Below are 27,179 nucleotides of genomic sequence, written 5' to 3' on the forward strand. Positions count from 1 at the left end.
AGTTACGTAGTTGTTGTCGATAGTTTTATCGATAAATTGTGAAAGAAGACAAAATTTTGCCGAAAATGACTGATTTGGTTGAATGTTACAACGATCTAATGGTTACTAATTGCGTTAATACCTTCTTTATTCTTATTTTGACAGTTGGCCTACTAAAAATCGAGATCAATATTTATTCACATACATTTTAACAAGAATAGCTGGATTTAATTATCTATATTAAATTAAAATTAAAAACTGTAAAATGTGTCTCCCCTTTGTATTTTTCATAAACATACAGTTCTAAATACATCGTATGTATGTATGAACTTAAGAAATTGACAGTTCAAATGAACTTGTACTCAGTAATTGGATGAATAATAAATAGGTCGAGGATGATACAAATGAATCAAGTGCGGATATTTATTCAATAAGCGTGACCAATATTATTCCGATTGTCGATACAATATTTATCGACTGCAATCACTAGCTGCTCGCACGCGGGCAACACTTTAGCGCAATGAAATGTCATTTTACTCCGTCTTCAAAAAAGACAGACTATAACAATCTAGCAGAAATATATTACTAATATCATAAACGACAATTTCTTGACTTTTCACAAAACATAATTTTAAATTCTTCTTGTACTATCTGACACTATTTAGATCTGCATTAGATAAGAAGTAAAAACATGTATAGCCGGGAGGTATTCTACCGGTGGCGTGCCGATTCATAAAAATATTTTGGTAGCTGGTTTTATTTTGCTACAAGTTCCCGTGCGTCAATTGGAATTAAATTTATTTATCAATTATTAATGCTCTTTTACAGTACTGAGTGCATGCTGTGGTTGCTTATAATTGAAGTTGCAATTACCTATTAATTATTGGGTATTTATTGCTTAATGTACGTTACGTTGCAAACTATGTTGGTAATCCTTAATAAATAAAAAATAATAAATAGTCATAGACCCATTTCTTCAATGGAGAGTGAAAGAACCACAAAATTTACAAGACTTAGCTGAATCTGGCTAAAAAAACTTGTGCTGTCAACTTTCAAGCAATTTTCTAAAATTGATTGTCGTACATTTTTGAAAACTTACCACAAGTTGAGTTAACTTCAGCCTCCTCCTCCTTTCTTATGGGAGACCGTTCCCTTTCTTCCTTTTCAGGAGACTTTCTGGTCGTGTCCGGTTTAGCCTGCTCCGGGCTTGCATCAGACTTTGTAGGCACGCTGACTTCTTCTTTGACCGGTGGTTCTTTCTCCTTTTCTAAACGCTCACGTTCCCTATGAAAAATAAGAACAGAATTAAAAAAAAATCAATAGTAAACCTAGAAGCATCTTTTGATACTTTGTTACCATACGAAATCTAACTCACTATAATATAACAAAAAATGGTTTACCGATTTCCAAATAAATACAGATATAGATAAAGAGAAGGCAAAATGAATTGTTCCTTTCAAAACTCACCGAGTTCTTTATTTACCTGTTAGCCACGGCGTTTTTCCTGCGTCGCGCTTCTTTAGCTCTGAGTACTCTCTCGCGCAGGCTCTCTTGCTCTCTCATACGACGGCGGTACTCGCTGTCCTGATGCGGAAAGAAAACCATCTTTGTTATTGATGATAACAAAGTAACGTTTTTTTACTGTACTGTACTTTAATCTGTCAATTATAATTTCATAAACCATATCATAAAGGCGCTCTTTTTAGTTCTGAATCACAATTCTATTGTCTGTAGCACGAGTACCACAGACAAGGGATTTTTCAGCTCGATGGAGAACGTCGTATTTTTGCTTAGGACGCTACTCAAACGTTATTCTAGCTCCTGATTGGTTAAATTGGCCTAAAAGTCTTGCAACCTGGCCATAAATTTTTATAAAAAATATATTGTTTAAAACATATGCGGTACATGACCATATCTCTCTCTTTGGTTTTTAGTAGTGTTTGTTTGGCCTTTGTCGAAATATATGAAGAGTTTGAAATTGTGTTTGTTGTCATGGATTGTTAACTAAATATACATTAAATATTGGTTTTGTTCCATAATTTTATTTACTCGTAGAAAAAGTATTGTATGATCTTAAAATCTCGTGCCTATTAGTTAGGCCCGCGAGGCTTATAGAGTAGGGTTTCCACGAAGCAAAATGTCCTATGTGGAATATATAAAGCATTTCCATCCGTGTCCCATAGCCGTGAGACGCCATGTATAGAAACTTACTTGCTTGCTTCGATACGGGCTCGTTCGTTCAGTCTCTCGGTATAGTAAAAAAAATTCGGCTACGGAACACTCAACAGTGCATATACCCGAGTTTACCGTGGCAGTCGTCGCTAGCGATCGCGTAAATTACTACAATTTTGCATGGCAAATTACACAGCGCCCCTAGTGGTAACAAAAAGAAACATCTTGTGCACAAAGGTATTACGCGGTCGCTAGCCATAACTGTCGCCGCAATCTCTCGGCAGAGGCCCAAGACCTACCTCGTCGCCGGAGGGCGGGTGCGGGGCGTGCGCGGGGTGCGGGGCGGGCGCGCGCTTGGGCTCGAGGCGCGGGCGCGCGCGCTCGGGGCTGCGCGGGGGCGAGGGCGAGCGCCAGGGGGGCGGCGGGGGGGACGCCGAGCGCATCCTGCGGACCAGAGACGACACTCCTTGTCGATTCTTTCCTTCTTTCCATCGCGCTTGCTCGCAAGTAGTGGAAGAACGTGCGGCAACGAGCGTGGACAAACAACAGGCCTTTTCAATTTTAACCGACTTCAAAAAAGGAGTCGAATTCGACTGTATTTTACGTAATTTGTGAACCGATTTAGATTTTTTTGTTGGATAGAGGGTACCTCGGCAGTGATCCCTTTTAAAATATTTTGAAGAAAATATTCCACCTCTAAGGGTGGCAAACTAGGGGATGAATGACTTTTGAAGTCGGTTTTTTAGTACTCTGTACTGAGATTACATGTTTACAAAGACTAATCATTACCTATACAATAATTAATACACAGAACAAACACAAAGGAAAATTCATTCAATCCGGCTGGATTCAAACCAGCGCCTATTTCATACCTTGGTTGGCTCTCTCTTAACTGGGCTAGTTAAGGAACGAACCAGCAAACCTTACAAATATTTCCATGTGCTAGCTGAAGATCTTTGTTTTTTTGTTTTCAACGACTTTTCTCTTTTAACGAAAAACCTAGTGAAGTAATTTCACAAAAACTAATTGAATATCATAGTAATAAAATACCGTGATATTTATTAAACTAACACATTTTATAAAATACATATATTACTATTCATAAATACCACAGCATACATATTTTATTTATTCGTAAAGTCATAGCACTTAAAAAAAAATTCCGAAATACTTAAAAATTTGTAATTAGTAACCTGGACCATACCATTTTTCGTCCTACCGTTCTTTTTGAACATTCCTTTCAAAATTATAATTGCATTTATTACGTTTGACTGTACCTTTCAAAACAATAACAATGTGCAAGATCCATCTTCGTTTTTACGAATGAATATGAATAAACTATAACACAAAAAACTAGGGTCAGAACCTGAATGAGAAGGTTCCTGTGCTTGCACAGGCTATAGTGCCCGTCTCGTATACCCTAAGAGCCGATAGGAAGGGCCACTATAATCAAAATTTATGCAGAAAGGAACGGGCTGCCCGCTAGCTGTACTATTCCGCCGGGAATTGACAGTGGTGAAAGGACCGTGGCACACTGACCTCCTCCGCAGCCCCGCTCTGTTGGCGTTGATGAACTCCTCCTGCCTCCTCAGTAACTCGTCGTCGTCCCGCCGCCTCGGCGCCAGCTCGTTCTCGATCTCGATCGTCGTGTTCTCGATGTACCTGACGACGACAGTCAAAAAATATTAACATATTATTTACACAACCTCATTTATTGCGAAACATTTTATTAAATTTTTTTCTTTTTAATAATTTTTCTTAGCATGCTCGGATATGTTGACATTACTTAAAAAACCTACAAAGTTTGTCATTGTCATATAGAGCGTGCAACTCTTGCAAAATATGTAGGATCCATTTCTGTTTTTAAATATGTCAAATGGCTATGTAAACAGACTAAAGATAATCACAGTATTGAGTACTAAAAAAACCGACCTCAAAAGTACGTGGAATTACATATATTTACCAAGTTTTATTGAAAACGGTTACCCCCCCCCCTAGTTCGCCACTATGCAGGACACTGGAGATAATATAAATCGGTTCTCACTACTCAAAGTATATTGAGAGCGAAAAACGCCCTTGAATTGGAGAATAGCAAAATCAACCATTAAAATAATTGCTCCTTATATTCAATTTAGGCGCTATTTATAAAAATGAATCTTCATGCGTGAACAGCCACCCTTAGAGGTGGATGATTTTCTTCAAAATTAAGTGGTACCACTATGGAGGTACCCTCTTTCCAACAAGAATCATGAAAATCGGTTCACAAATACCGGAGTTGTCGCGTAACATACATACATAAAAAAAACAGTCGAATTGAGAACCTCCTCCTTTTTTGAAGTCGGTTAAAAAACAGTTATACAACCAACAGCTCACCAGTGTCGGATAATTTCAGGTACGTTTTGTGTACCTACTTTTGGTGGCAATTTTTATTATTTCAATATTCTGAAATATTCTCATCAAATATTATTTTATCTACACACATATCATAAACTCTCTATAATGTGTTCAAAAACCGCAAATTACGACCAGCATAAAGGTAAAAAACTGTTTTGTTAGAATTTCTTATCTGTGATAATGTTATTATTGCTTCTTAACATCGATTGCATTCAAATTTCGAACATCTCTGAAAAACAAAACAATTTGATCTGACCTCAATTCTAATATCAGTCGAGATGAAGTTTTATTCGAAACGAAATGTCATTAGCAAAGAATTTTGACAATTTCACACGTTACTTGATATCGAACGATATGATAGTTGGGGCCGATTCTAGTTTGTCTATGAATTAAAAATAAAAACTACGGTTGTGTGACATGCGTGAGAAAAGTTTTTATTTGCCGCCATTTCGCCAGTCGTAACATGCGGTTCCTGAACACGTCATAAAGACATCTGTACAGATGAAGCAGTGTATGTAACTGTACATAGTTGGGCATTAAAACACTCGTGAGATGTTTTTATGAAACTCGCCCTGTTTGTATTTCAATGCTTTTCATTATGTAACAGTCACATAAACTGCTATAATATTCCACGATAATATACTCGAATACTTAAATAATAAAAATTGCTACCGAAATTAAATAGGGAAGACTAACTTGATTACCCTGTCCGTAATTGCGAGAATTAAAAAAAAAACTATGGTGTTACTTAATTTGCTATTATAATAGGCTGTACGGATATAAAATAAACGCAACTTTGGAATAATTTGTTGTTATTTTTATTTTTTCGTTATTTAATAATATTTTCTTCGTGAATATGAGTTCTGAGGACGAAATACTTTACTACAATGATGTATTTACAAGTATGTAATTTTATATAAAAAAAGAACTATTTTCTTTCGATATTTGGCATTTGATCTAATCATTCCGGGAGCAGAATAACCAATGGGGATTATTCTAGTGATGGCCATACCCCTCATATCAGTGATCTCGTGTGCCAATTCAAGGTACTTGCGAAATTTCACGGTTTCGGCTTTCACGAGACCCTCGCTATGTGGGATATTAACGCGATTCAATGCAACAGTTCGTCCAGAGAATGATTGCCACCTTATCTATTTCTGCCGCCAAGAAGAAATGCTCACATTACTGCGTTTCGGTATTGAAGGTGTACTGGTGAATTTACAGGCACATGGAACTTTTCAACTTTGTCTCAGGGCCGTATTCCAGAACTGACTTGAGTATTGCAGTGAGCACTGAAAATCATACCCAAGTCCTTGCCATTGGGTCGCATTTCCAGTGCTTGAAATCATACTCAAGTCTGCTCAAGTCCTGACTTGAGCATTGAGTAGAGTTCTGGAATACGACCCTAAGAGTGACGGGCGCACTGCAACTGTTATGGACAAGCGAGTCGCATACCATAATAATCACTTGGTATCATATTAACAAAAAAACAAGTCTGGCTTACTCGCAAGAATTAACATGTCCGTGATAATGGATACAATTACACAGCTCAGGTCCCCACTCAATGTCGGTAAAGATATTCAACGGTCTCCCGCCAATCATTAAGAACGAGAAAAGTATTCACTCTTTCTTAATAAATTGAAATTATACCTAATTAATAAACGTTACTACAATTGAAGTGAATACTTTAATGACAAAATATAATATTATAATAAATTTTAATAATTAAATTAATACATAATAAATAAATCTTGAATTATGTTGTATTATATATTCATATTCTTGTAATTTAATTTAATCGGAATTTTCTCAGTGACGTACTTTTATTATACATTGATAGTGAACAATTGAAGTGACTAATCTAAGCCTCGGCCTGCCTCTGGTCTTGTTGTTATCCCGAAGACAAGGCTCTTAAGTGTAACATTATTTTTAACTTTAAGACCTTATGTACCATATGAAGACAATAAATATACAGAGCATTGACATTTTGAAGAGGTTGAGATTTTCGGGTATTGGAACTGGTGAACACTTATAATAAAGCATATTTTGTAGTACGAATCTTTACACTTATCTTTTAGAGATATTTCAGGGGGAAGTTTTGAATTGCCTCGACAGAACACTTGCGAGTTAAGAAGTCTATTAATATCGGCGGCATTTCCTTAAAGTAAACTAACCTGGTGGGAGACCGCCTTGGCGGCGGCTGGAATTTTCTATTAGCAGCGCGAGCTAAGGCGTTTCTCTGTTCAGCTATAAACCGCTCGGCCGCGTCGTCTATATCTTTTATGGGACCTGAAAGCAATTAAACTCAATGGAATACCTTCAAACTCATTACAAAGAAAATTGTTATTTAAGATTGTAAATACAAGACTTTTTACTAGGCCACGAGAAAAAATGTGCAACTAATTCTACTTATGAAAACAAACTATTTTTACTACAATAACTCATACGCGAAAGAACAATCAGCTACAAACATACGCCTATTCGACCAAACGACGTGCGAGAAGAAATTCTTGGAATTATGAGTACCAGAGCACATAAAATCTCGACCCAGATCAATTGAGAAATGTTCGTTTCTCAAATAGGTCCTATTTCTAATCTAGATCCCACAGTGCCAACTGCCGAGTCACCGAGGTAGTTGTAGTATTTTCAGTTGATAGGCACACCAATAAATAGTTGATACCACACAATTTAACAGTTTATTGATAGTCACTTGAAGCGAGTATACAAGCAAAGTACAGAGGCAAACGTATATGGCAATATTAGGTAAATACAACGAAATTAGCGGAAGCCGGTAGATATGATGGCAAGCAAAGGGCGACTCGGGTTTCACTTCGAAGATCTTATGGGCGACTGGCTGCCGATGCGCAGTAACGCATTGTGTCCGGCTTACGCGAAACAATGGCGTAGGTTAACATGAATCGAGAGGTAAGTTGAAATTTGCGTTAATATTTTTAGATAATTTAGTTTTAATTTTAATTATAGTTACTACATTTTTATTCTCATTTATTTTATTTGGTAGATGTTAATAAAGTATGTATATGTATGAGTATATAATATATAATATATTATATTATAAGTTACGTAATTATTACAATATTTAGTTTTAGTGTTGTATTAGGTACTAATTCGTTTTAAGTTCTTTTTCAGGTACAGTTCGTGATCTGCCACATAGTCAATAAATAATTCGTAACAAATCAGATCTTTTCAGAGATAGACCCCTGATACAGGCAATGTGATCTAATTTTAGATCACATTGTCTGTATCAGGGTTCTATTCCTGTTCCCAGTCAGAAATAACTACCGTCAAATAAATAATACTCGACCAAATCAAAAGAAGCATGATGCGAATGAAACTTCATACTTGACATTGTTTTTTGATTTACTTGAATATTACTTATGTGACAGTATTTGTTTCGGACAGAGAACGGGAGTCGACTCCCGGGAGTAGTGTGTACGAAATAAATTATACAAATGGAGTAAGCGAAAGGGATACATAATTCGAAGACCTCTGTGGTCGAGTGGCTTGCATACCGGTTTACATGGCATCGCCATTTCTGAGGTTGCGGGATCGATCCCCGGCCGGGTCAGTGTAGAAACTAAGTTTTTGTATATTGTCTCGCGTCTGGGTGTTTGTTTCAGATTTCCATAGCCAAAGTGCTTTAGCTACTTACTTTGAGATCTGGCGCCTTATTCTTATTACAGTTCAATATAGGTTCGCAACGACAACAAAGCGCGATGGTGGTATACACTTCATGTAGCTCTGTCTCACGACGATTCATTTTAGATCCTAAGCTGAATCGTAATAAGAGTTCATGGTAAGACCAATGATAAGGTAATGTGATGTTGTTTATTGTTTATTTATTTATATTAATTTCGTCATATTTGTTTTATCGCGTCAAAAATCGACAACTATGATATTAATATTTTTTTTGTGTAAATACGCCAGTAGATAGTTATTCTTATTGATACAAGTATCAAACAACAGACTACAGACAGAGTCTAAGTTGGTAAGATCAAGCGGTGGCCCCGGTGTGGCAAAAGACGCTGGTTCTTACTACTTACTTTTAAAGTTATTCGATTTTTAATTTTATTTTGACATTCCCTAAAAATGTTTTTTTATTTTTATTCCATCACTTCCTTATACATATAAACAGACGATAAATCAGCGTTAGAAATCCATGTTTATTTTCAAGAGCGTAAAATTCCGTGTACTAAATTTGCTTCGCGACCAAAGGCACAACTGACATGATGTGGCCAAAAGGATAAAGATTGAATTTTTAAATAGCAGTGGCTCGGTGGGCTGGGGTTAGGAACATCATTATTATTATTATTATTCTTATATAAGAATAACAATGTTTAAGATTCAACCGCGGCGAACAACTCAATACACATGTGTCTATGTAAAACTAGGTAACATTATGCCACTATTTTAAATAGAAAAACCATCATGAGACTGGGGGCGCGTTCCCATTATATATCGTGAAGACAGTCGTGCAATTGAAAGTATCGTGACTTCTATATTCAAAACAAGTTGTTCACATATAGAACATATTAACTGTCGTTCACGACTTTTTGACGTTCCGACGACAGACTGTCGTGACAATGGGAAGAGCTAGAACGACAGTCATCTGACGATAAAAATGTGGCGACAGATATTCGCTTCAAACCATTATGTCGTGCAAACGACAAACTCGAGTCACCGCCGCGGAATCTCATGATTAAGGACCACGGACTGGTTCGAAACACGTCTAACAAAAATACGACGTAAATACATGAGTTATCTGTTAACTACGCAACTAAAACTAACAGATAAAGAAAAAAGAAAAACTAAATAACAAAATCTTTATTAAAACTAAACTCGTAATGCAAAACAAATATATTAATTGTCATATTAAATAAATAAAAATTGATCTTTGAAGGAAGATCTTTTTTAACTACATTTTTTTAGGAAAACTACTTTTTAAAATGCTGCAACGAGACAAGGACCAAAAAGTAAATATTCCATAAAACTCTTCAAGTGGTGCTGTTAAGATATTTTGTCCCAAAAATCCGCACCATGTAATATTAGCTGCGCTGTGGGAATATGAGGTACAAGATTCTTAAATCCCCAAGGTATTATTAACTGTGGGGATTTGTAAAACATGCAAAAACACTTATCAGACTATACATAGTATACAATGGAGCGGAGACAAAAGCGGTTGACTTTGAGTTCTCCGTAAGTGCTATATACACAAATGCCAAGCGTGGCCTTGAAATACAGGCTCTCTACTGACTAACTGTAATGACATTCAGCAAATTTTTCAGGGCACCTTTTTATAGTGACCGAACGAGCAAGTCGTGCGCCACGTCCATCTATAGTCTATCTTTTTTGAAATGGGAGTAAAATGACATTTGCAGGGTTGCCAGTTTTTATAAATTTTAAATAATCATGTAGTTTTATCGATAAATTGTGAAAGAAGGTAACATTTTGCCAAAAATATCGAAATTGTGAACGTTACGACGTTCTAATTTCTAATTTCGTTATTGCCTTCGTCATTCATATTTTGACAGGTGGTCTATAAGTATCAAAATCAATTTTTATTCATGTACATTTTAACAAGAACATGTGGATTTGATTATATTATATTGATATAAATAAATAAAAATTTAAAATGTCTCCATTTTATATATTTTTTGTATTTTATATTATTATTAATTGTGTCCATTAAAAATATAAAATGTCTCCATTTCATATTTTTAATGGACACAATTCCAAATGCAGTGTATCTAACGAAAATTGACAATTCAAATGAAGCAGTGCCCAGCATTTGAACAAATAATGGTTGGCAAAAAAGGCATGCGTTCACCAACATTCAGTCGAGTCGATAGAATATTTTATCGACTAGGATCACTAGCTGCTTGTAAGCGCGCAACACTTTCGCGCAATGAACTGTCATTTCACTCCATCTTCAAAAAAGACAGACTATACTATGTAGATAAATTGCAACGTCCATCAAAGTTTTTGTAATGTCACTAAAAGTTTTAAATCGCAAAGATCTGCGGGACACTGCCACTGCGAGACATAAAGTGGATCAATACTGAACTTGCCATTACATTACATTCAGCTTTGACGGGTTTTATGTGCAATACAAATATAGCAACGTCAGAATCACAAATTTTGTAAAATTTTAAAAATTTTGTACATATACTCCAGGACACATAATTAGAGCCACCTTGCAATTTAAGTATAAAATGTACTAAACATAAACAATATTTGATACATCAAAAACTATTATGCTATTTTGAACTGGTATCGTTTATCATTTCCATAAGTTGGAAAGTTTGAATTTGTAATATAGGGGAAAGCTTTTTCTTCGATGATAACAATATTTTTGTTCCAGCCCTTTAATATTTACAGTGGAAGGTGGCTCAAATTATGTGTCAGGGAGTGTAATGTGTGGCATACCAAACTAATTTTGATTCTATTGACATTATTAATTATAGTCTTTAGTTGAAATTTTAACTATCTGGACAATCGTCATCAGCTACTAATGCCACTTGGTAAGACAATGTTGCCAAGTTTATTGTATAGCGATGTCTTTGGTTCAGTTCTCAATCGAATCACTAAAACGATCTGCTAAAAAAAATATGATTAAGAGAAAGTATTTTGTTACATTATTATTTATATCATACTCATCAGTATATATTTAAAAAATATATATTGTTAATATTTCTGAAATACACAAAGGTAATTTGTTTTTTTTTAACATCATTCAAACAGTATAAAAAAGCACAAACTTCTTATACTAGACACAAACAAAGGTGTAAAGGTTGACCATGTCGACCCCATTTCATAAAACACAATTTATTAACCCTCACTTCAATTTATATACTTGAGTCATGTAAATTTGTACGTAAGAATATAGGTTTGTATTCTCCAATACCAGGAATTAAACGCAATGACAGAAATAAATACAAATTAAAAGTACCCTTTTCAAAATTGCAATTATTTACTAACAGCCCTCATTGTATGTTGATAAAAATTTATAATAAAATCCCAAATAAAATCAAAAGTAACGAAAAATACATAACGTTTATTAAACATCTAAAACAAATGTTAATTAAAAAATGCTACTATTCTATAGAGGAATTTTTTTCAGACAAATTCGAGTAGCTATTCGTATTCATTCGTTTTAATATTATAATAAAATTTCGTTTAAAATAGAATATAATTATTCGTTATATGATTGTAGATGCTATGCTATTACCTCGTTTGTGTATTTTAGATTACATAAGCTCTATGTTGCAATTTTATAACTATATGTCAAGAGTTAAATTTATGTTTTAATTCCATTATTATTTGAATTGTATAGGTAGAAAATAAATATAAAATTATAGTTATTACAATGTAAATATAATAATATAAATGTGGTATGTGAATGTGTGAAAGTGAGTAGGTAATATTATATTAAGTTCCTCTCTCAAATTGTTAAATCTTGCAGTGCCCTAACGGGGTCCATATGAACACATGTATTTAAGTTAAGACCTTTTCTGACATATGGTGGCAATGAATAAATGAATATGAATATGTATTAGCTCAAATTTTACAAATTCTTTAAAGACTTTTCTATTAATAATCTCAGTACAGAGTACTAAAAAACCGACCTCAAAAGTATGTGGAATTACATATAATTACCAAATTTCATTTAAATCGGTTTAACGGAAAGTGCGCAAACCCGGATTCATCCCCTAGTTCGCCACTGTACGGGACTTGACACAGGAGATAATAAAAATCGGTTCTCACTACTCAAAGTATATTGAGAGAGAAAAACGCCTTGAATTGGAGAATAGCAAAATCAACCATTAAAATAATTGCTCTTTATAATAAAATTTAGGCGCTATTTATAAAAATGGATCTTCATGCGTGAACAGCCACCCTTAGAGGTGGATGATTTTCTTCAAAATTAAATGGGACCGCTATGGAGGTACCCTCTTTTCAACGAAAAAAGAATCATGAAAATCGATTCGCAAATACCGGAGTTATCGCGTAACATACATACAAAAAAAAACATACAGTCGAATTGAACTAATTGACGGTACGAACAAGTCATTTGTCTGGTGGTAAGCGACACGCCTGTCCATAACAGCCGTGTCTTAAAAAGATATAATTTAGATTGATGAGTTGATGACCTACTAATTGATTCAATGAATTCGATCTTTTAGACAATACTATTCTTATTTCGTTACAAATTGGCAATACTATAAACTTCAGTTTTGTCCAGTTAATTAAAAATCCCACTTGTTCGATATTATCGGAATGCAAAACCATCGACATCGCTAGCGCAACACTAAAATAGTAAACTCAGCCACAGATTAAGAAATACAAACTGTCATATTTTTTAAATTGCAAATTCTGAACGGTATGTGTGTAATAAGAAATTTTGACACATTGTATATCTTTAGTGTGGCCCACCGTACGTGTGGAATACCGTACCGAATTTGCTCTCCAGGGTGGGGCTGAGCGGAGGCGACTTTTGGATCCGCGTCGGGATGTACGTAGGCAACGGCAGGCCTACGACATACCACAATGTCATTAAAGGCCTTATTACTTGAAGGAGGCACACATGTACTTCGGATATTGAAGGCCAGAGATTGGTTTCCGTAATGTATACGATTGGATATGAATGCGGGCTGACTTTCAAGGTAATCGGTTAGTGTTGAACAAACCAACGCTTCCGCGAGCACGTCTCGCGTGTCGATCAGTATACCTATACTAAATGGTACAGTACTCCTAGCGGTCTCTACAAAAATTAAATTTGTCGCGCGAATACTTTATGCGGTTGCTAGCTATAGCATTAAGAGATAGTCGTCAATCACTTAATAGTCGATAAGTAAGTTCGAATTAAATTTTTTTCCCATACTAATAATGGCTTTTTTTGCTTGGGTTTTTTCAGAATTAATTTTTTTACAATCGGAATTAAAGCCATTTAAAAAATGTATATCGTATACTTTACGTGTTCCATTTAGTCCAGTTGATATAAAAAATATCAATGGTATATCTTAAGTACCTATTGAATACAGCGGTTATCTTGTAAAATTTGGAGGTAAGTTTGAGTAAATTATACTATCGTGAAAATTTTTTATCGTGTTTTCACAACGTATGTATATCCCCAATTTTACTGTTTTTTTTTTCCAAAATGATTGGTTGAACACTTTCACTGTTATGCTGAATCAACGTCATTTGAGGTTGTATCTCTTAATATGCTATGCTGAACGCGAAGCCTGATCACATCGGAATCTATATTTTAGATCTTACAGCACAAATGAACGTGAATTACAATTTAGATGAAAATGAATTAGTTATGCTACAACACAGAACTGAGTATTCTGTAAAGAACCATTTTTCGTCAAATTAAAAATGTACGATAGAAGTTATATAAAACTGATCGCCTTTGCGGACGTGATCGCAGAGGCCGACTAGTCATGGATTCATTAACCATCAAACCCAGCTTCTACTCGGCTTAAGGGTATTAAGGGTCGTATTCTAGAACTCTACTCAATGCTCAAGTCAGGGCTTGAGTATGATTTAAAGTAAGACTAAAGTATTTTCATCACATAAAAATCATTGACATACGTTTATATAGCGCCACTGTCGCTTTGTGCACTAGGCCACTTCTATTAATGCCATTTCTTAAACTTAAGCAGGTATAGCTTAACTTAATTCCAAAATTTCGTTGTTAATTTCATTTAAAAATCTTACCTTCAACTGGCGACTGAAAGTTTCCTTTAAAATGAGGATTAATCAGCACTTTCTTCCCTTGAAGACCACCAGGAGGCAAATTAGGGGGCAGTTGCACTGGCAACATTCTCACTTCGGCTTCCCTCGTCATCGGGCCACCCATCGGACCAGGCTGCCTTATCGTCACTTGAGGAATATGACTCGGTATTGGACCAGGAACTGGTTCCCTTATAAACGGTCTAAACTGTCTTTGAAAGGGGAACATTGGTCTGGGTTCAAAGTTCGGTCTGATGTTTGGACCAAATTCTGGGTGTGGATCCATATTAGGGCGGAATTGGTTGGGAAATCTAGGAAAATTAGGACGTATATCTATAGGTGTGAAAGGATCAATAGGGACATTGGGAAGGATAGGACGTTCTGGGAGTAAATCTTCTGGTATTTTTGGTGGTAACACCATCGGTTCGTGTAAGTCTAGTGACATATCTGGTCGGATAAGTGGTAATTCTGGGTGTACATCGGGCCGTAATTCTGGGTGTATGTTGGGCCGGATGTCTGGTATAATTTCTGGTCTGAGTTCTGGACGCATTGGTGGTAGACTCGGCCTTATTTCAGGGCGCATTTGAGGAGTCTGGCGTATTGGTTGAGATGGCGGGAAAGATGGGCGCTGGTTGAAATTGCCCTGAAAGTATATAAAAAGTAAATAAATGTAAGATACAGAATCAACCACATTTCACTTGATTAACTTATGCTAGGAAATTCTCTCTTGTCCAGACGTGTTTTCTGAATTTAGTTATCAGACACTGGGGTCTAATGTGTCGACAATGTCCCAGTGAGTTTGAGCACACCATCTGACCCGGATCTATGGCACCCTTGAGGATTTTCTTCTTCCCATGCGAAAAAGGTATTAACTTAAAAATCACAAGTAAGAAATGGAGTTTCTCTTTCTTTCTTGAGCTTACGAGTTGTACTGGCAAAAACGTTAGTGACTAAAAGAAGACTACTCACTCTATGCATATTATTTCTTCTGTACTGGTTGTGATGGAAGCGCTGGTTGAAATGCGGACTGCGCCACGATGTGCGACCGCGGCCGCCGAACTGACCGCGCGGCACGAACACTTTGTCTAAACACAAATATAGATCTATTGGTTCAGGGGTCGCTTAACCTTCCGGTGGTCGCATCCGTCCGTCGCGTGCGGTCTGTGAGACCGCAATTTTACGCGTTTAGTTTGATAAGACACACTGAATATTTTCATGACGACGTTGTGTTAGCACGTGATAAAAAGAACTCTTTTAATAAAAAAATAAATATAACTCATATAAATAAAAAAAAATTGTCATATTAGAACAAAACAACAAATTTACAAAACAAGACGAAATTTTCTATCTTAATCGTTAATATGCACACTATTATAAATTATTATCGAGATCAATCATAATTATCATAATAATCATATTAAATTATCATAAAATTTTTTTGGAACACGACCGGTCGCGCGCGTATTTTGAGACCGCAAACACAAATAAAAGCACATGTGCGCTTGAGACGAATGTCACAGGGCTACTAAGGGGAAGTACCGCACTCCCTCGAGGATATCAAGGTCGCACAACGGTCTATTGTTTATAAGACTAAAATAAGGTCGCTGCGGTCTTTGACACCGCGCGCGACCGCTGGAAGGTTAAATAAAATAATAATTCGGATTCAGATTTAACATTTCAAATCAGTTCAGGCTTAAAATTCGTTACACTGGATATTTCCTAGTTTAGAGACCATTTGAAGTTTTTTTTTAAGCGGCATAATTTCCGCAATATTTGTCATAGCATATAGATAGTACAGCATGACGACTTACCCAATGAGTCGGGAATGTCCCTGACCTGTGGCTGCCTCTGCGCACCGGGCGGACGCTCCGACACGAAGCGGGAGCGGCACATTTCGCCATCTAAACCAAAAGAAACAACAGACTTATAATTCCTTCTTTAGACATTATGAAAAAACAATTAAAACGACTACTGATATGTAAATCTAATCAGATTTACTTTGATAATCTATATATATATACAGTAATTTGAGTCTGCAAACGTTTTTTTAACTATTTTTCTTTTAAGATGGTGTAAAATGATTATTGTCTTGCAAGCAGCTAGTGTTTGCAGTTGATAAATATTAATTAAGACATGGAGGACTACTGGGTCTCATGTCTCAGGTTATCCTACTTTGTGAGTTAGGGAATATATCTTGTAATGTTCTAACCTTATCTTAGATTTAATGTTTTTGCTGTGAACTAACGCTCGGACATAAATACATTATTATTGTTATTATCATATTGACTGTCGACTGTTGGTTATTCTTATGAAATAAATAGCCGCGCTTGTTTTATTTGAATCATCAATCATCGACAATCGGCCAATTATTCTTCCAACTGCTAGGCATAGGTTCATTTCAATTGTTCATTTTTGAAAATTCATACATACATACACTAAATTTCTCAGTATACGAATATTTCAGTACAGAGTAGTAAAAAAACCGTCCTTAAAAGTTAGTAGAATCACTTCTATCTGCGAAGTTTTAATGGAATCGCTTAACGGAAAGTACGCGAAACCGGATTCATCCCCTAGTTTGCCACCCTTAGAGGTGTGATATTTTCTTCAAATTTAAATGGGACCAATACTGAGGTATCCTCTTTACAACAAAGAAGGATCATCAAAATCGGCTCACAAATCGTTATCGAATAACATATATAAAAAAATACATTCAAATTGAGAACCTCCTCCTTATTTAAAGTCGGTTAAAATACAAATAGGAGACATTTTTTTAAATTTTTCATTTGACTTTAATATAAATCAAGTCCGCCTGTCGTTATTAAAATGTGTATGACTAAATACAATAACGCAATTAGTCATCATTAGACCATCGTAACATTTACAATTAAAGTTTAAAGTTTTTGGCAAAATTTTACCTACTTTCACTATCCACTGATAAAATTGTCGAAAACTACATGTCTACTTAAAATTTTACAATAACTGGCAACCCTGCACCATCTTTAGGAAAGACAGATTATATATATATCCTACAACTCTCTTCTTTATGGAGCAGAGCTACACCTCTGAGCAATACAGTAAATAATGAAACTGAAGTATTTCTAGAAACAACAGTAATTAAGTCGTAACAAAAAACTTACTTGACATTGATGGTCCCATGTCAGATGGAACAATTTGTGGAGATTCTACGGGTGATGCAGGCTGAAATTAAAACAGACTTTATTACTACTTGAATTTTGTTTTTAAATAAATAAATAAATAATAATAATGCACACACTCAACATAGCCCCGCACTAGGGAAGCCCTGTGTCACGGTGCCATGGACACACGCATAGGCAACCGCAAATTACATCCAAACTCATGAGAGAAATAAATGTAGGCCGTACAAATATTTGTCCCGGCCCGGGAATCAAACCTGGGGTTCTACGTGGCAGTGGCAATGGTAACCGTTCGGCCATGGAGACAATTTCAATTTTATAATTTTTGTTTTATTTATCATCTAGCTATTTAAGATATCTGCTAGTATGAGGGATAACAAACATCTGACTATTTGATTTTATCAAAATTTTATTTGTACTTATTTTGGGAATCAAGTTTTGATAACTATTTGTTATCATAAATGAGATCACTAGCCAAAATATGGTCACCATTGTGTTACAACCTGTATTGCATTGGAGTGACAGTGAAATACAACTGTATTACTTTGAAAATTAACAAATTTCTGAGGAAATTTGAGAAATTTGTTCAAGAATCCTTACACATGCAGTGTGAGTAGTAATAACTTCTCATACAAAGAAAACAGGGATGTGGAAGTGGCTACAGTGCGGCATAATTAAACTCTCCTATGATTTGTAATGACATAAAATATGTACGGTCCATTTACAAAAAGCGCAATTGTGGGCTGTGGCATGGACAATATTCATAAGGCACTATAACACCACTTTCGTTTTTTTTTACTGGGGAAGTGCTGTCACAATGAATAATGGCTATTATCCTAAAGCTCTATTCACAATGATGGTTTCATTATATATTAATATATTATACATATACATAATGCTTCAAATAGCATTATACACATAGAATACACAAGTTTTACATACAAGTATTATTAAGTCATATAATTTGCAATTGTCACTTCCAACTTATTTTCAATTTTATTTAGTGCACAGTGGTCGGACCATTGACCTACCAATAAATGGACGTCAGGTTCGCGCTAAAAAGTGTCCGTACCTGTAGGGCGTTAAAATCGCATAAAGTGCGTCAATCGCGCAACAGTCTTCATTTGTTCGAGTGACAGCGCGTTTGTCAATCATGCAGTACCAATAATAATAACTTGTAAAAATTACTGCAGTAAAGTGTGAAAACAGGATTTTGTATCATATTTTCACTGAACAAATATATTGTGTTGTCATAGTTGTGTCATTTAAAAGTGTTATTTTGTACAGTTTTATAGTATTTAATTTATATATAACTGAATCGTAAATATAAATTACAAAAGCACACGAAATAATGAAATAGCTAACTGTCCTTTTTATTTATTTTTATTTTATTATATTTGGGGAGCTTACAGCTACTTTTACAATATAGATTTAAGTAAGATCAAACAGATGCCAATTAAAATTTTCTACTCAATGCATGCGCAAAAGATGGAAAGAGACCCATTACGTCCGTTTCAAGAAGCTTATATAAACTTCTTGGTGATTTTCAATTGGTCGAACCACAAGCGATTGAAATATTTAGAACAAAGAAACTATAGAGTAGCTTTGATTTCAATCCTAATTTTTAAAATAATTTTTTTATTAAACGTTAGCAATAACTAACAAAATATTGTTGTACTCGTTTTACGGCATGGGATTACTTATCAAAAGTCAGAAAATACATTTGCCCGAAATAACATTAGCTCGAATTTTCATAATGCGCTTACAAAGATTACAAAACAAAAGCTAATTTTGTCTATATAAAAAGCATCAAAATTACTCGAAAGCGTAACGGTTTTGTTATAAATCGGAATTACGGATATTTGAGTTTACGTTTAGTTAGAATATCGGTGCTTTTCTTATAGTACACGCTTATTTTCACATTTGTAGTAATATTTGTATGTATGTATCTGCCCAACTCTTTATTATACCTTTAAGTGAATTTGTACAAAATTCGACATAATAATATATATAAAAAAATTAATTAATATTTACGAGAAAGGCCATTCCATTACTCTTGTGTTCAAGTAATTTTCAGTCAAAGCTAAATATGGTGCATTTTGTGAAGTTTCCAGTAGAAGCTGAATATGGTGTTTTTAGGCCCTTCAATTGTTGTAAGCAAATTTAGGCAGTACTGCAATGATGTTACAATTTAAATTAAATGTTTTAGTTTTTTATATTTCGTTACATGTCACTACATTTGTATAGGTTACCCTTGGACATTCTTTTCGTGGTTTTTGTATTAGACCCGATGTCCATTTGTTGGTAGGTCAATGGGTCGGATACTATATTTTAAATTTGTAGTATAATATATAAAATTAATTTGACACCTTTTGTAATTACTTACTATAGCGGGTGGTACAATCCGAGGTTCAGGATCATACACTGGTGGTGGTTCATACGGTGCATAAGTAGAGTGTTCAGGCTGTATGTTTGGTATTTCCACTGTTATGTTGGGTACCACACATTCTCCACCTCTGTCCGGTTGGAGATGGTACTGGATTGGTTGCTGGAAAAATATTTAGTTATTTCAATTCAGTGAAATATTCTCCAGACATTTCTGAATCCTCCATGCCAGAGTTGATGAGTACGTTATTAGGGTGGGTTCTATCAAGGCACAAGCTCTTCCTAATTGTAATCTGTTCACTAAATACAACTCTGAATCTCAGTTTCCCAAAGTGGTCCATAGTGCCCCACAGTGGGTGCTGAAGTCCTAGGGGGTCCCTACCACCCCTGCGCTCAACTGGGGAGTGTTGATGCGGTCCAGCTTGTGGTAACACTTTACCACATTTGAAAAAACTTCAATGATCTATATAAACTATACTACATACATACCAACTAAACTAACTAACTAAAACTACACTGTATATAATTTTTTTTCAAAATACATGTAAAAAACAAAAAAAGACATGTTTTCAATTAATTTTTGTGGTGGTGGGCATTGAAATTTTTTATCCTGCCTAAATTTGGCTTACCCCCCAGTAAGCCAAAAAGTTTGGGACCCTGTGATCTAAAGCAACAGTATTAAAATATGAGAAGTGTTTTCTTGGCTTCAATTGTTTTGATCTTCTTCAGTAAGAGCATGAGTTTGCCGAGCAGTGACCACCAGCGGATTTGGTGTAGAGGTGTCTTTTTCTTTAATAACATCAAGTGAGGGGACGAACTAGTTGTGCGCCTGACGGTGAGCTACACGCATATCCATTACAGTTGCAGTGCCACTCAGAGCTTTAAATTGCAAAGATCTGAAGGGCACTACCACCACTCCCGTCACTATGAGGCATAAGTTGACAAGTCCCATGTGCCTGTAATTTCACCAGCACCTTTACCCTTTAAAACTGGAACGCAGTAATGCTGACATAAGTAATGCTTGATTTTCTATTAAAATATTAATATTAATTTGAAATAGGTAAGGTGGCAGTAATAACCTGGATGAACTCTTACACAAGGAGCTCTACTGCTACTAATCTTATTATACTATGTCTAGTGACGACTAGCGACGCTAATAAGCCTATTGTGTCCACCTAGTCAAACATAGGCCCCAGCAAGATCACCATAGCACAGTCAAGAAAACCACAAAGGGTCTCAACACTGTGGATACAACACGGTTTTGAATCTTCAATATTACACGTACCTGGCTGGGAACGTCGTTTCCCGAGTAAATATTGCCGACGACGCCATCATAGCTTGAAATGGATGATGGCACATTTTGCGACGCTCCACTCTCATAATCATCGGCTAAAAGTTGTTCCTCCTCCTCGTTACCGAGGTTATAATCTGCCAGGCTCTGATCGCCAAGATCGTCGCCCAACAAGTCTTCACTGTAAGAAAAAAAAATAGTAAAATAATGAAAACGCGTGGACACTAGGATTTCATATCACGTTTTTCAACCAGAAATTAGCATATTCCATGAACATATGAAATGTCATAACGTTTTATACAATTTTGTACGATGTTAAAGTAGATTTGTGTAGAAAATCGAATGTTATTACGTAAAATTCAATAAAATAAGGGAAAAATAATACTCACTTGTCCGACATGTTGACAAATGACAACAATTTTTTTTTATTGTCCATGGTAGGCATTTTTTTCAATATTTTTTTTTATTAATAATTTTGGTTTGGATACAAGCCCTTGAGCCATGTCTTCGTTTAATTATGTTTCCGTAAATATGCCCACCACAAAGCTTATCTTATAAAAGCAAAACTTATCTAGTATGAAGCCATTAATATTAAAAAAAAGATTCGCTGGGCCTTTTGGAGGGAAAAGTTTCGTTTTTATTTTGATTTTCAATTATTTAGTGAAATCTAGTTAAAAGTGGAATAGGATAGTGCTATGGTGCCTTAATCGAAGATTAAAACGCGAAATTATACGAATCTCGAACTAGAATACCCGTATCGGCCCGTTTTAAAGAATCCCGAGTCAATCCAAGCACGCCGTCTCAAATTGCCTATCCTCTTTGTGACGGCCATTTACAGAAACATAATTAAACTTCATGTTTAGGCTAATGGCTTTGCCAAAACCTTAATAAATTAAAAAAAAAATGTATAACATAACCTTACTTTTTTGCTGGTGTTTTGTTTATTGAATTAACCACAAACTAATATAACATTTAAAAGAAGAAGAAGAGATACTACGTATGAATTAACTAAGAAGAAAACAAATAATTGTCAGCGCAATATAGGTGCTGAAATTGTGTAAAATAATGGCTGGAGACGAATGTGAGATTGAATACCTGGACGAGGATGAGGAATTGGTTCAACAGTGCATGCAAATCGTTCAAACAACGCCTGTTCCTGATAAAGCGAAAGTTGAAAGTTTAGACAGCGAATCTAACGACGATTTGCTTGTCGAACGAAAATTCGACCATTCCGCAGTCAAAAGACGGAACAAAACTGAAGAGGAAGATTCCGACTATGATCCCAGAGACGATATGTTGCAACTTAAAAAGAAAAAGATAATAAAAAAGCCGCCGAAAAGAATCATTAAAATTGATTCACAACAAGTATCCTTCTACGTAAGAAATAATGCAGAAAATGTGCAAAAACCTCTTAAAACGTACAGCAGAGTGCTTGAACAAGGGCTGCACGCAATTCAGAAAAAAACTGCGTCCAAGATGATAAAAGTGAAGGAAGTGCGTCCTGTTCCCCGTCCTGTTACAAAAACAACTGAAGAAATGCTAAAGGAACGCAAGAAACTTGATATTAGAATACCCGATTTTGAAGATCCACTATGTCTGCCCGTTCGGGCTTTTTTGAAGGATAACGCCGAGTTAAAGAAACTGAAAAGCTGGAATAATCTATGTCTAAGTTATCTTACAAAGGGTAATGAAGCTTTGGAGACTCGTGGAAAAATCAACTCTTCGAAGAGAACTGTTGTACTTAGTAATAGTAGAAATAGGATTGACGGTAAGTATCTTCATAGTCATAATTGTTCACAGCCCGTCTTTACTCACTGCTAGGTACAGCCCTGTAATTTGTGCCATCCACCATGATCTTGCACTAATCTCATCCATTTATGTACAAGACAAACTTTGACAATGTCGTCTACTCATATGCAGGACTTCCAGTTCTTGGCCATGAATCAAGTTTATTACATTTAAAAAAAGATCTTTATTTACATGAATTGACAAATGAACATATTTGATGATCAGTAAAAAAAGACTTAGTTTTTGACAGTGGCAGCAGAGTCATTCCAGCGAAAATGACACTGCGGTAGAAAAAAATAAATTACACAATTTGGTTTTAATTGTATAACTAGAATACTCCCAATAAATCAAATAATTAGAAATAAATTAGATTTTTTGGATATTGTATTTTTTGTGTTCATTAATGCAGCCATAGTGCTCTCGACTATAGTGAATCATTTTTTCTTGTAATGTTAATAACAATTTTCACGATTATTTGTGCATCTTTCTAAAAAAGTTCTATCCAAGAAAATACAATTTATGAATTTTAAAATGGTGATAAGTGATTTTATTTTATTGATAGAGGTATTAAAGTTTCAATAAATACACATTTCATGTTCCACCCGTCACAATGATACATACATATTTTTATTTTAACCAATAAATATACAATCTATTGGCATTTGTTTTTGTAAAAGTAACAATTATGCTGAGGGTCATTATTTTGGCTTGGTTGGTCATTGTGGACATAAATAGGAATGTAAATATTAAGATTTGAAAGTGTGTCCCACAAATCACAGTGATGGATGGGACACACTTCTAAACGTTTTTATTTTGAATAAATAATTGTATTTTCATGGATTGAAGTTTTTACATTTGATGTGTTAAATTGTGACAATTGCGACACTATTTAGTGACAGGTGGGACAAGTTACATTTGAATACATGGAATTTTTAAAAATACACTGTTTATATGTAGATCCATCATATGTAAGCACATTTTTTATAATTCTTCTCATAAGTAACACATTATAACGCGTAAAAAAGACAATTAAAAAGTGACAACATTTTTCCTGATGATTTTTCGTACCAGGAAATTCATGAAAAGTCTGTCTCCACTAGTTTTAACTATATATTCAAAAACTTCTAAAATTCGATATATTTTGATATGATCTCTTCTTCTTCAAGGATGCGGCAGGATTTTTCAAATTTATTAACGCATTTTACATGCATGACTTTGATTTCATGTCATCATAGATAGTGCTTCAAGAAAAATAATGGGATTTCTTTATCAATTCTTTAATTCTGTTTTTTTTTTTTAAGCTAAAATGTCTTCATAACACAATAATTATAAAATATTTGCTTACTAACAATGTATCTCGCATTAAAATGTGTAATTTTATTAACTCTGTGTATTCAATTGTAACTCGTCCCACCGGTCACAACTTAACATATTCATTTCCTTAAAATTTATCAAAGTTATTAATTAAGTGTATATATAAATTCGAATTTAACATTCAAGTTATCTTATATGAAAAACTTGCTGAACAAAATATTAATGGTTTGTCTTGATCTTGGCAATGAAGCCACCAACTCAAACAGGCAGGTGTCATGAGTGTCCCACCCATCACACTTAGAATTTAAAAGTTTTGAGTATAAATAATGTCATAAATTTATGTAAATAAATAGTCGCAGTTGAATTGCATATCTGGCTTCATGATATTTTCATTTTAAGTCTAATTAACCAATGGTTAGGGAGAAATTACATAAAATTCAAGAAAAAAGGAGTCAAAATGTCCCACCTGTCACTTTGGAATGGCCCAGCAATAATTTACCATCATAGTTATCTAAGAGCTTCTTTGGGTGTTCTGTTTGTTTGTCCTTTTTTCAAGAATTACGTTTTATGCTGAAATGCTGATTATTTCTGGAAACATGTAGGTATTAATATTAATACCTTTTGCTAACTTCCTGCATTTTGAAGGGAGTTCACAATCTTTGAAAAACATGTGAAGTGAACAACCCACATTTGGCCAGTGTGGCGGGCCATAGTCTAAACCCAGAAGATTAATTTTTTATAAGAGACACATACAAACCTGTCACAAAATCTTAACAAGTTCTTCCCCGTCTAAAATTTTCAAAAATGTTCAAAATATGACTTTGGCTTATGTGACTGTTTTCGGTCTCATTTGTTTACGTATATAATTTTTTTCGCGATATTTCATTATTTGGCTCTGGTTTGGGATTGTGTTTAGTGCTGAGCATTTTTACCTGTCACGGCCTAAACATAGTAATTGTTACGTTTAGGCCGCACCAGGCGGTCGCAATGCCGGTAAGAGTATGTACACGTCATGTTGAATCGATGTTTACCTAAAACTGACGTACGTCTTTAATTTGAGATTGACATTTCACATTAATCATTTTTTTGCTTAGTTTGCAACTTTTAAATCCAATTTGAAATTAAAGTTTTTTTTTTATTCGAAATATATATACTTTTTCCTCTTGGTCTTTCCAACTAATCTAATATTCAACATTTGCTTAGATTCAATAAGTCTCTACATTAAAAAAAATAAAAGATTTATATATTCCATGCAATTCATACTCTGTTTCTTTTAACAACTTTATCAAATACATTAAGATGGTAATACAAAATCATTGTTGTTTTTACAAGTTAATGATAAGTATAATGAAAATAATGTTTCTGTCTTCAACTAAGTACTATGAGTATGCAATGCCCCTTACAGTTAGAGCATGGCTCAAACTTATACCCATTCTTTACAGGGAAGGTAGAAACATCAGTATGGAGTAAAATTTATGTAGAAACAGACAAAGGGGAGACGAAAATGGAAACCTACCGTTCCATCTTACCACGGTATAGAGAGAAAAAGATGCCAAAACAGTACAACTTGAATAGAGGTGTACAGAAACAGTTTAAGAACACATATGATGTTATACTGACGAAGGAATCTCAAAAGGATGAGGAGTTTTTGGTTGTGTATAAACCAGACGAAGCATTGAGTGCCGTTTATAAATTCGATAAGAAGAAAACAGAGTAGGTATTATGGGAAATGAAACTATTTTTCTGGAGTTAAACCGCATAATTATATTTGGTTTTTTTTTTTCATTTTTCATTGGAGGCAATAGAGACTGACAATTGCCACTTTTTAACTGCTTTAACTGCCTCCGTGGCCGAATGGTTACCACGCTGGACTGCCACGCAGAGGTCCCGGGTTCGATTCCCGGACCGGGAGAAATATTTGTTTCTCTCGTGAGTTTGGGTGTAATTTGTGGTTGTCTATGTGTGTGTCCACGGCACCCGCGACACAGGGTTTCTCTAGTGCGGGGCCATATTGAGTGTGTGCGTTATTATTATTTTTTTTAAAAACAATCTTTCATGACTGACAAATTTGTTTTGCTTCACTTGTAGTCGTTATTCTTCTTATGTAAGTCCTCTTATTCTCTACTATCATTTACGCACTCCAGCCTTTATCAGACCATTTTTAATTTGACCTGAGAATGTTTATTATGGCTGCCCGTTTTCAATTTTGAAAAAACAATGTGAAATGTTTTTTTGTATTTAATGTGATAATTAATCTATCGGTCAGTCGATCAACTTGATCGTCTTGTAACTTAGTATCACAAAAAAAAAGAAAACCACCATCTTTTCACGTACACTTTAATTTTTTTTTGTTTATCACCTAACCCAGCCAGTCTCGATAAAAATAAATAACAACAAGTTTAACAAGGTTAACAAGTTTCAACAATAAATTATCATAATATTCTTTATTCTTATTACACTCATTTAAATTGCATTAAACAGTAACTTGTACTCATGTAAAATTGTTAACCCGTCACGCACTGTAGAGGCACACGGTGCCTCTATAGCGAAGCTGCGTTTTCATCCACTATTTAAATTAATAAAAATTGTAAAAACTTAATAATAAAGAGTCTCTGGAGCTCATGACGGGATATTGGAAATATGAAACATACTTAAATTCCCCATCACCTTTGTTTCATTTGTGTTGTTCTGTACATTTTCGCTGAGCATTTGTCCACTGCTGTGCGAATTCACAAGTTCTTTGAAAAGTGTTAGGAACCTAAAAAAATATAATCAAATAATCTCTTTTCTTACTAAAGTTAAAGACAATTATCATAAACCAATGGAATTACACAAATGGAAAGCGCAACTTATGAAGCACCTAAGCATGAATGCGAGCATTGTTTTCACGCCGCCGCGTTGTTGTCTGTAAAATATTTAAAGCTCCTTATTTAATCACAAACAACAAC

General features: G+C 34.9%; 2 protein-coding genes across 2 annotated transcripts in view; one reads left to right on the forward strand and one right to left on the reverse strand.

The window, feature by feature from the left end:
- The window catches only part of LOC113238597 (titin-like), a 43,328-nt gene extending 21,799 nt beyond the window's left edge, over positions 1-21,529 (reverse strand). The window contains exons 1-13 of the mRNA XM_026475425.1: positions 21,519-21,529; positions 21,124-21,310; positions 19,840-20,001; positions 17,436-17,496; positions 16,110-16,199; positions 15,268-15,383; positions 14,284-14,941; positions 13,018-13,095; positions 6,720-6,834; positions 3,691-3,813; positions 2,451-2,595; positions 1,463-1,563; positions 1,079-1,263 (exon numbers count right to left, since the gene is read on the reverse strand). Of these exons, the coding sequence (XP_026331210.1) occupies positions 1,079-1,263; positions 1,463-1,563; positions 2,451-2,595; positions 3,691-3,813; positions 6,720-6,834; positions 13,018-13,095; positions 14,284-14,941; positions 15,268-15,383; positions 16,110-16,199; positions 17,436-17,496; positions 19,840-20,001; positions 21,124-21,310; positions 21,519-21,529 (2,032 nt within the window). The remainder of the gene's footprint in view (positions 1-1,078; positions 1,264-1,462; positions 1,564-2,450; positions 2,596-3,690; positions 3,814-6,719; positions 6,835-13,017; positions 13,096-14,283; positions 14,942-15,267; positions 15,384-16,109; positions 16,200-17,435; positions 17,497-19,839; positions 20,002-21,123; positions 21,311-21,518) is intronic.
- Positions 21,530-22,194: 665 nt separating this feature from the next.
- Positions 22,195-25,948, forward strand: LOC113238598. Its single transcript, XM_026475426.1, has 2 exons — positions 22,195-22,897; positions 25,674-25,948. Exons 1-2 carry the CDS (start codon positions 22,195-22,197, stop codon positions 25,946-25,948), a joined length of 978 nt encoding a protein of 325 aa, XP_026331211.1.
- The last annotated feature ends 1,231 nt before the right edge of the window (positions 25,949-27,179 follow it).

This window comes from Hyposmocoma kahamanoa, unplaced genomic scaffold (genome assembly GCF_003589595.1).
Source record: "Hyposmocoma kahamanoa isolate Upper Pololo Valley unplaced genomic scaffold, ASM358959v1 97, whole genome shotgun sequence".
In the NCBI taxonomy this organism is placed as follows: Eukaryota; Metazoa; Arthropoda; class Insecta; order Lepidoptera; family Cosmopterigidae; genus Hyposmocoma; species Hyposmocoma kahamanoa.

What these genes read in the sequence shown, in the direction of transcription:
- LOC113238598 (XM_026475426.1), top strand. Translation starts at nt 22,195, where the DNA reads ATGGCTGGAGACGAATGTGAGATTGAATACCTGGACGAGGATGAGGAA. An exon ending in TAGTAGAAATAGGATTGACG is followed by an intron (nt 22,898 to 25,673) that starts GTAAGTATCTTC and finishes CATTCTTTACAG; the next exon opens with GGAAGGTAGAAACATCAGTA.